Source organism: Pholcus phalangioides, unplaced genomic scaffold (assembly GCF_987345545.1).
Source record: "Pholcus phalangioides strain wild (caught in Gottingen) unplaced genomic scaffold, Ppha-v1.0 ptg000017l_1, whole genome shotgun sequence".
Classification (NCBI taxonomy): domain Eukaryota; kingdom Metazoa; phylum Arthropoda; class Arachnida; order Araneae; family Pholcidae; genus Pholcus; species Pholcus phalangioides.
This window is the reverse complement of record NW_028301610.1, coordinates 32,804,712-32,815,473: the sequence shown is the minus strand read 5'-3', so window position 1 is coordinate 32,815,473 and position 10,762 is coordinate 32,804,712. Positions and strand designations below refer to the sequence as shown.

At 32.0% G+C, this 10,762-nt stretch overlaps 1 protein-coding gene across 1 annotated transcript in view; it reads left to right on the top strand.

The window, feature by feature from the left end:
• Window positions 1-10,095, top strand: part of sl (small wing phospholipase C gamma 1) — a 97,329-nt gene extending 87,234 nt beyond the window's left edge. Inside the window, exons 27-30 of the mRNA XM_089246985.1 lie at window positions 2,931-3,089; window positions 4,558-4,646; window positions 7,195-7,364; window positions 7,765-10,095. Of these exons, the coding sequence (XP_089103111.1) occupies window positions 2,931-3,089; window positions 4,558-4,646; window positions 7,195-7,364; window positions 7,765-7,804 (458 nt within the window). The 3' untranslated portion in view covers window positions 7,805-10,095. The remainder of the gene's footprint in view (window positions 1-2,930; window positions 3,090-4,557; window positions 4,647-7,194; window positions 7,365-7,764) is intronic.
• Window positions 10,096-10,762: the final 667 nt, after the last annotated feature.

Sequence of the window (10,762 nt, the reverse complement as noted above, 5' to 3'; positions counted from 1 at the left end):
GGTGTATCTAATTGCTCTAGGTGTGCGGTGTCCTCAGTATGGAACGACCTTTTTAAAACTTTCATAAATTGATTTTAAACTATTCTTAAGTTTATTGAATGGCTTAATTTCAACAAATAGGGCAAAATCTATAAAAAACCATCATCAATTTTTGAAAAAAAAAATTTATATTAGGAAATAAATTTTAAAACAAGTACCAAAAAAATAGAGAAAATGGCGGATTTTTTTACCACTTGCAAAACAAAACCAGTATGATGCTGCCATCTCTGACAGAAAATCTAAATCTTAAGCTATTTAATAGGATTTAAATGATTACTGTGCGAAAATTAGTTATTTTTTGATGGAATTTTGAAAAGGTGGTTTCGCTATGGGGGACACCGTGCCGGAAACGGTTAAAAAAAATAAATTTCTATGCTGATTTGTCTAATTTTGCTTAATATTATAAAGTTCGTAAAGAAAACTTGAATGGTAAGTTAAATGTGCAACATGTTATTTTGGTGTTGATATCTCTAAAGAGTTCCCTTAGATGAAAACTATATAAAAAGCTGCAGCATTTCTACAAAAAAAATCCCTTCTGTCATTTTTCTTAGTTTGGCTTATATATATACCAGGGGCTAATTTGCCAGAAATTACAGTAGTAATCAGTAGGGACCAAATACATACTGTAGATGAGATGACTTCATATTCCTGCTTGAATTTTTTAAGCAATTGGTTTGTGTATGAAGAACAGTTTCTTCTTACTCTGGTCTGAGACAACCCTTTTAAAAGCGGTTTTTTAAAGTATAGTCACAATGAAGCAGTGAAGTGAAATAAAAACTGTATGTGCTAGATGTCTTACAACAATGTCACAAAAGACTCCATGAAGCTTTCATGATATCCATGTTATGCTGCAAAACAGTTACAAGAAGGGTGTAAAAGCCTTCAATGAAGAATGTCTGACGGCATTCAGCACAAGCCGTATATGGTGGTCGAGTGGTTATAGTGACGTACTCGCGATGCGAGGATCCGGGTTCGAACCCCACGGTGGTGGTCGGCTGAAGTTGGTTTTCTGTGGTTCCCAAATTCAAGGCGCAAATCTGAGCTGATCTTCCCGTTAAAAAGTCTCGCCACAGAGAGCAACAGTCCTCCAACGATAAATCATTCAATCATAACACTTCACTCATAGTTAGAAAAACTAGTGGCAGATGGCAGCACTACACATAACAAGCATTACAGAGAAACAACAAAAACTTCACGTCAGGTTTCACTACACGTACACGCACATTCCCGCATGTACCGATTCGTTGGGGGTTCCGCGGGGTGTGTGTGTAGGCGGGGTGCATGTGTGGTGTAGCAGTAGTATGTGGGGCCTCCAAAAAATGGCTCGGGGATCCATGATGTTCTTAAGTCAGCCACCTCGTTGGGCAATTTGCCTGTTGTGGCGTTGTATTTGTATATATTATTGTATAATTGATACATGATGGTTATGACTATGCTGAAACTTTGACCCATTCTTGAAGGTGAAAGAACCACTTTGTGGCATTTGCTTCAGAATAGTTGCAGACATTTTTTAGGCATCATAGATCATTCACTTTGCACTACCAACAGATGGCACTGCGCCAATTGCTTTCATGAGCTCCTTTATTACTGGTGGCAATATGTATATGTAAATGTTTTGAAATGTTATTGACTAACTAGCCTGTAAAGTGTATAACCATGTTATGACTCTAGGTGTCTAGTAAATAAATAGTTGCCACTATAAAAAAAAAACCAACCCTAATATATATATTGATATATTATAGTTGGTTTTGTAGTATTTCATCAATAAGCAGCATGATCAGGGTGTGAATGGGATTGTGAGCACATTCGCAGATGACACGAAGCTTATGGAGGTAGTCAGGAATTAAAAGAAGAGGTTCCAGACAAACTTGAATATGATTGCAGCATGGGCTAATGATTGGAGTATCACCTTTAATGTTGACAAGTGCACAGTCTCTCATTTTGGTTTGAACAACCCACATTTTAGTTACGAGTTGAATGGTGGTGTCATTCCAGATGATACTAAAATCACCAATTTGGGAATTCTCATTGACGAGCGGCTTAGGTTTTCTGAACATTCTGCAGTAGTGGTTAAAAAAGCAAACAATGTTTTGTTTCATTTTCAAAAAGTCTCTTTGCATTAGTAATCCTTCCATTTTTCCGTGGCCCAGTTTGTCTTGGATTAGAGTATGGCGTTAGGTTTTGGAGACCATACTTACAGAGGGACATTGAGTTGGTCAAAGGGGTGCAGAGAAGACCCATGCATGCTCTTAATGGCACACTGGGCTTAAGTTATGAAGAGAGACTTGATTTTTTTGGAAATGTTTATTTTGGAAGAGCGCAGGTGTCGGGGGGGGGGGGATATGATCAAAGTGTTTAAAATTTTCAATGGGATGGATAAAATTGACCATGAGTTATTATTTCATCATCAATCAACTGCTTTGACAAGGGGACACCAGTACCGATTGGTAAGGAATAATTCTAGTTTGTGGTATTGCAGGGAGTTTTTCTCTAATAGGGTTGTGAATAAATAGAATAGCTTATCTCCAGGGGTCATGAACTTCAACATGATTGACATGTTTAAAAACAAATATGATAAAAATATTGGGATAAATCAATCCCAATCAAGAAGCTATTCATACCTAAATGACACAACCATAATTTTTTATGGGCAGTATCTATATTTATATTTTATGATAATTATTATTTTTTATTGCTCTTATTGGGTTGCTGTATTTTTGATATAGTTTATATCTATATTCGACAACCATATTTTTATGGGCATCTTTTTTTCAGACACTTTGCTGGACATTTTGTCTGTTGTGGTCTTTGTATTTGTATTTCAGTACATATGTGTAAGTTTATGTTTGCATATATATATTACATAGAGATACATCTATTGTACTTTACAGATGACAATGGATTCAACCCAGTTTTCAATGATACATTTGTCTTAGATGTATGCAATCCAGATATCGCTCTTATTAAGTTCACAGTTCTATATGAAGATATGTTTTCTGACCCAAACTTTCTTGCACAAGCAACATATCCAGTGTTGTGTTTGAGATCAGGTAACTAAGAAGAACATTAAAATAATTTCAAACATTAGGCTTATTCTGAAGTAAGAATTTGATTTTTTTACTGGACTAAAAAGAAACATAAATGAGGTCAGAATGTCAAAAAAGTTATTGAATAGGTAGCGGATTTGATTTAGTTATAAAAGCTTAAAATGAAATTTTATGGCATCCACTGCTTCATAATAGAAAAAATCACAGTACATGCATTAGCCAGTTTCACTTCTTATTTGAAGATAGATGACAGGGCAGAATAAACAACACAAACAGCCCAAGCATTATACTAAGGAGACAAACATAACACTTTCCAACATGTTGCACTATGCAAATGCTCACCGCCAAAATGCCATACAGAAAACTTTAAACTAATTTTATGCCCATTCCTGTATGTTCCCCTCTTCACACCTGAGCCAAAACTGACTATTATAAAATTTTTTTTGATTGATTTGTGTTTATTGTCTGTCAAAATGTAATTTAAAAATAAACAAATTAATTAATTAAGGTGAATCAATATCTTTACTAGGACCATTGGCATTAAGTACACGTATGTTTACTCCAGGTCTTAATTTAATAAAAGAATCATTAAAAACCATTAAAAATGAGGTACACCTCTGAGGATAAATAGTGTTGCAATATCTATTTCCAAGAGTTTTAGAAATAATTCTGTAATTTTTTTCTCCACCAAAAATGCACCAATATTTTGTTTCTTGTAGCTACTCGCAATTTTTATTTCACTTTCTTTAATTTCCATTTCTGATTGTTTAATAATTAAAAGTAAATAATTTGAGTTACAGTGAAACCTTGATCTCAAACCAAGAAAAAATATTGTTGTATAGAGGTTATCATTATATCAAAGAGTAGCATTATCATCAGATGCCGGCAAATTTAAGCTGCTGTTAACATCTCTTCTGAATTGCCGCTGTTAGTAACACCAAAAAATGTATTTATCACTGTTTATTGACAACAAAAAGTTATGATTGATCAGATAATGAATAAAATTCAGTAAGTTATTTCACCCTCTGTAGTTGTTTACCGCATGACACTTTTGTATACTATGTAGAAAGTAGCTTTACAGCGACTTCATTTACACTTTTAAAGGACAGGTAGTGCAAAATACTGATGCTATTGGACACCCTTGAAAGAACAAAAAATGGTGAGGAATGAAAAATATATTGAAGGTGATTGCAAGCAAAACATAAGAAATATCATTGTAGCAGTTTCCAAATCTCTCAAAAATATATTGTTATAGAGGGATTTATCACAGTAAAGGATATTGTTGTATTGAGAGGAGTTTAACATTAGACTAGGTAATTCCAAATGCAATTTGAAAAAATATCATTGTGGAGAGGTTTTTGTGTGTGTTTACATTTTATTTTTCCCCTTTGAAATGTTTTTAAAACTTTTAACAAATCAGTGATTAGAGTTATCTGTAATGTTATTTGAAATAAAATGTGATGAATTATAGGTTACCGCAGTATTCCTCTAAAAAATGAATATAGTGAAGAATTAGAGCTAACATCACTTCTTGTACATATCGACATTCATAATGCCAGGGTAAGTATTTATATTTCAGTGTACTGTACATATAACTGCTGTAAAACTGTATGGGCATGTGCAAAAATACATTTTTATTATCTAAATCAGGGGATTTCAACCTTTGCTCTGCTGAGTCCTGGAGTCTGTGCCAGCTCCAAAGCAACAAGATATATAAGTAAATTTGATAAATAAATGAAGAAAAGAGGCTTACGGGGCTTTGAAGAGTAAAAAAAAAAGGTTGAGAACTGCTGATTTAAAGTATCAGTGAATAAATTTTTAACTAATTAGAACTAAATGTATTAAAACTGCAAGTTTGAATACTGTTTGATGATGACTGGAAATATGTTTTCAGAAAAAAAAGTTTGTTTGCCAACCTCTGATATGACAAATTTAGGTTTAATGCCTTCAAGTAGCCAGCATTTAAGAATCGGGTATGAACCATAGGAGCCTTATTAGCATGTGTGTTTGTGGGATAGTGGGATATAATTATATCTGATGGATATTGCTAAAGAATAAAGGGCACTGTTATTATCAATTAATTGATTATCTCAGGGCGGTATTCACTGACATGGTTTAAGCTATAGCCACAATTTTTTGATAAGAGATCGACACGGATTGGTTAAATTCAGGGTTTTAACCAATCTATGTTGATCTCTTATCCAAAAATTATAACTACAGGTTTAAACCATGTCGGTGAATACGGCCCTTAGTCAATTAATTGAACCAACCCTAATTTATATGTATATCATTATTATCAAAATTGTTTGCAATATGTATACAGCAGTTGATACAGTTATATGATTGAGGAAAAACAGATCAATTTTGGTTTGCTTACAGTTTCCTCGAATGAGGTAATTAATAAAAGCTTCATACCCATACTGTTTTCTAAAGTCATTTGGAAAGTTATCTGAAACACAAGTATCTACCTTTGGAAAGTTATCTGACACACAACTATCTACCTTTGGAAAGTCTGCAGTGCCTCTTGCATTTTGGCATTAGTCAGAGGGTTCTCATCGATGTTGACTGACATTCCAATATCATCCTTCTAAGACTAATTTTTTTTCTTATCATTCAATTCACACACACTCTCACAAATGCCATCTTCAGTGACTGTAGCTGCTTCTTGGATTTGATCATCAATTTCTATCCATTGCTCAACATCTTCAACATCCTTATAAATGAGAATAGAGAAGCTTTTTATTATATATATATATATATATCCATGGACACATTTTTTTTCAGCCATTGTAAGGTGATACACCACTTATAAAGTGTCTTTTTTTCTTCTCCAGCTTATTATTCATGTCACATCATCTCCATATGTTACCTTGGAGTTCTCTTTCTCTCTCTCTCTTTTTGCCAAAAAATCAGTCATCTCACTTATTCCTTGTCCTACCATCTGAAAACAAACCCTATCAAATTCTAGCATTTCCTTCCTCCTAAATCTGTTGGCCTTTCATTTCTTAAAATTTCCAATAAAGAAATAATTTCTCCCCTAGATATTGCCTCTGAGGTCAATCAGACTTTCTCCTTGTTTTTTTCTTCTGATCCCACTTTTCTCCAATACTCTTTTACTAATTCATTATAAAACTCCAGTCCTTCTTTTTTTCGTTAAAGAAGCATGTCTGAATCTCATAAAAATATAATAAAACCCTACTCTATTGGCTCCAATGGGATCCCAAATTATATTCTCAAATGTTGTGCACCAATATCTCAGACTATCTCTGAATCATTTTCAACATCTCATTAAACACATCCAAATTACCTTCTGACTGAAAATTGATGAAATAATACCTATTCATAAATCAGTTCCACTGTTGCACCCGCCTTAATTCTTCAGGCCAATCTCAATTACCTCCTCATGCTGCAAACCTTTTGAACACATAGTTGCCAAGGAAATTCATACTCACCTTTGATCCAATAAATTTATTTTCTCGAGATCAACACAGTTTTAGGCTATCATATAATTAGGCTATCATTTATGATATAAAGTTACTCGGTTGAGATTTTCCTATTGCATATGTTAGAAATTTGTTGGTGAGAAGCTTATGTCATAGATGCTTTCATAATACAGTCCACCTGTACAAGACAGAACGTCAAAAGACTGAAATAATATTCCGTTTCAGACAGATTCCCATTTTATAAAAGTGCAAATCACATCACGAATCATTGGAAAGACTATATTTTGATTCCGTTTCAAACAAGTTTCCATCTCATACAGTGCCTTCTTAGACAGGTTTCACTGATCTTCACATATTGATGGAAGAAATTTTGAGTTCTGAAACATGGAAATACACCATGTCTGAATAAGTGTATTATTAATCACTTGTCTGTATTTGTTCACTTGCTTGTGCTTTTATTTAATTTAGTTGGGAGAAAAATATTAAGGTTATAAATATATCTAAGTAAGAAGTCTCTACTGAAGTTATGTAAATTTTTTTTTTTTTTTGGTGCATGATAAAATTCCAATTTGAATAGAATGCATCTTCTATTCATCATAAACATATTTTTCAAGAATTTTTTGTTTTTGTAATTTTATTACACATTTTTTGGATTAATTTTCTAGGAAGAAGCTGATATGTATGCCAGCATTCAGCAACTGAGAGACAAATCTAGAGAGCTCACTCAAAAGATAGAGGAAGTTCAACAATCAGGTGATGAAGCCATGCTTCAGTCACTGCGAGCTCAGCTCAGTGCTACAGAAGAAGAGCTTCTGAACAAGTTTGAGGAGAGAAGGTGAGAGTTTTGTTTTACAGTGTGAATTAATGAAACCTATCGGACTTCGTGTCTATGTTTTATACCATGAGGGGAAGATTTTGTGCTCTTTGGTCATTGTAAATGAGTAAAAAAAATTTTTACTCGCATGAGCGACAAACAACTTCAAGACACAGTGATCAAGTGATGCCAAGTCGAGGAAGAACTTTGCATTTGTGGAGATGTTTTCTCCCATCTACCTACATTGTACACTGCCATTCCTGTTTTTTATTTCCATTTTTTTTGCAATATGATAATCTGATATCATAGTGGGCTTACAGTTGAAGTGTATCTGCAGGTTCCTTTTCAGTTTTAATTATGTATTTTAAAAAAATTAGAAAAAAAAATGCAAAATTAACTTTTTCTTAATTTTTTTTTTTAGGAGAGCTGCACAAAGTACAACATCTGGTTCCATTGACTGACATAGTAGTTCATTATTCTGAAATTGTGACATAGTAGCATTCTTGATGTTGTACAAAATATGTTATGTGGTGCTGTATAAATGATGCTAGAAATACAATATTTGTCATGTATATATGAAAATTAACTTTATCGAAATCCTTTAGCTGCTGTGCAGTATTGGATCAATGAAGACTTTGAAGCATGTATTTTATAAGATTGTGGACAATGTGCAGTTGATTTCCAACAGTTTTTAAAACTCCGTTTTTATAAATTTTATAATTCTTGTGTATCATAATTTAGAGCAGCATCTGTTTTTGGAATAAAATAGAATTATTTTGAGTAATCAAATCAAGTTTGAATGGGTTCCAGAAATATATATATATAAAACTGAACATTCCCCCCCCCCCTTTCATATACATACTTTAATTTTATCTGATGAAACATTTTATTCAGGGGGTTTGCTGCTTATAGTTTTTTTCTTTTTTTATTTTTCTCATAAATGAATATCAAAAAATTTAATTGCCTATTTGATATAGCATTGACCTTTTTTTGATCAAGAGACATGTAATATGTATTGCTGTAATTTTTCTAGTTCAAATTTTGTTTGTGTATTTATGTGCAATATATTTATGAAATATGTTTTATATTATGTTTACATTACATTTAAAAAAAATGAGTTCCATCGTTTTAATCAAACAAAAGCAGCTTGAATACAAAGTGAGTTTTTTAATAAAAAGAAAAGAACAAACAATGTTGCTGGAAGTAATAGAATTTATTTTTATTTATTTAGCTGCATAAAAAAATGGAAATGGATCAGTCTTTTCTTTTTTTTTATTGTCAATAGCGATGTAAATTGATGTATAAAACTGATTGCATTAGCATCTTGTGATATTTATTCATAATATGTTTGTAATGTTGGTGATACTGAGTTTTTATACATTTATGAAGGCATGTTTTTGTTTATAACTGTTTTTACCATGTTTGTGGTCAACTCCAGGTGTACCTATCTTCAGTCATTTTTTAATTCTATGTATATGTATATTCGTTGTGGTAAAAGCCAGAAGACTGGTTAAACCTAGGTTTTTACTAGGGTGAGTTGGTAAAAGCCTGAAATATATGCTTGTAAACATTACATTTCAAACAAACATTCAATTCAGACTTTTACCAAGTCAATGTGCCCATTTTTAATGAATCAATTAACCATCATGAACTCATTAGTTGCTGCCACTTATTAATTAATCAATAATTATAATTATCAAAATAATTAACAAATGAATTAAATAAGACCATGAACACTACTTTCCTGACACTACTTAAGCAAACAATTTTATAGTTAATTAACTAATTTATTTATTTACTTCAACAATAAAAGCTTGTTTTTAATGAATCAGTTAACCATCATGTTATTAGTTAGTACACATTATTAGTTCCAGATGCTTATTAATTAATTTAATAGACCTTCATTGAAAAACAAGCTTTTACTGTTCATGGTAAATTAATTAAATTAATGAAGTTAAACAATTAATTACCTACTTCTTCATTATAAGTAGTATTTACTTATTGTTCATGATGGTTAATTGATTCAATAAAAACAGGCTTTGACTTGGTAAAAGTCTAAAATGAAAACATTTACAAGCATATTTTGGGCTTTTACCAACTCACCTTGGCAAAACCTAGGTCTTATCTCCAGGCTTTTACTGTGACATATCACTGAATGATACTGATCCATACTTATCTACTTTTTGAATGCTGAATCTCTGTGAGTTTCTTTCTCAAAATTCCACTAAAAATAGATAGTATGGTTCTATATCAGTTTTTCAACATGATCCATCCATTAAGCAAGTACCATATTTCTTGCAATGAGTGACACAGCATTCATGTTTTTCAAATTCATCATAATTTTATATGTTAGGGCACTTACCCTGACGCAGTGCATTTATTATTTTTAGGAACACATTTTCCTATAATATGCAAAAATAAGATATTATTTTCAAATATCAGCTCATTGAGTTGTAATGCTAGTACAGAAATTTGTACTGATTGTCTATTGAATATTCTCAAATAAATACTTGTTTGTAGGATAAAAGAATGTAGACATAATCTGAAAGGCAAATTTTACCGTATCAAGTTGTAGCTCATACATTGATGCAACAGTTAATTTAGGCTCACAAGTATTTTGTTGATGGCGTTCATATGACCATGCTGCATTTATAATGAGAAATATGGTATATGTATATATACGTATAAGTTTTTATAATTTTTTTTCAAGCCTTTTTTGAAAACACACGAAAAATAAATTTTTTTGACACATAATCATCTTCTCTGTGTTCATTTTTTATAAATTAAATAAAAATGTATAAATAAAATATATCAACCTTCATTAACATTTAACCAAAAGGACCAAGGTAATTATTTTCCATTAACTGGATTACATGTTATCCAATAATGAAAAAAAATGCAATATGGAACCATTGAATAAAATAAGACAAAAGAGATAAATGTGATTCTAATTCAAGATTTTATAATTTTAATTACATTGGCTACATTCAAATACATTTGTGACTTACATGCCCAACATATTCACATATCTGTTATAGTTGGCTAAAATACCCATTCATAGAATATTGTTTCATTTTTTTCAATGGAACAAAATAATATAATTCGCCAACATGCCATAAAAATCGGGGGACATCAGCCTTTTGAATGCGTCTCTGGAACAAATGTGTTTAACATAATAATTTTGATAATGGTAATAAAAATTGAGCCTTTACTTACAGCTCTCAGTGTTTCTCAACCTTTTTGAACCCAAGGCCTGAAAGAATTTGATGAACCACAGACATACAGAATGGGTGATGCATATGTCCAGTAAAATACAGACATTTATAAGCAGGAATAAAATACATGTGAACAGGAATATCCATAATTTTATATGACATATTTTTGACCATTTCTAGTTTTTCATAAAATTACCCTGTTTT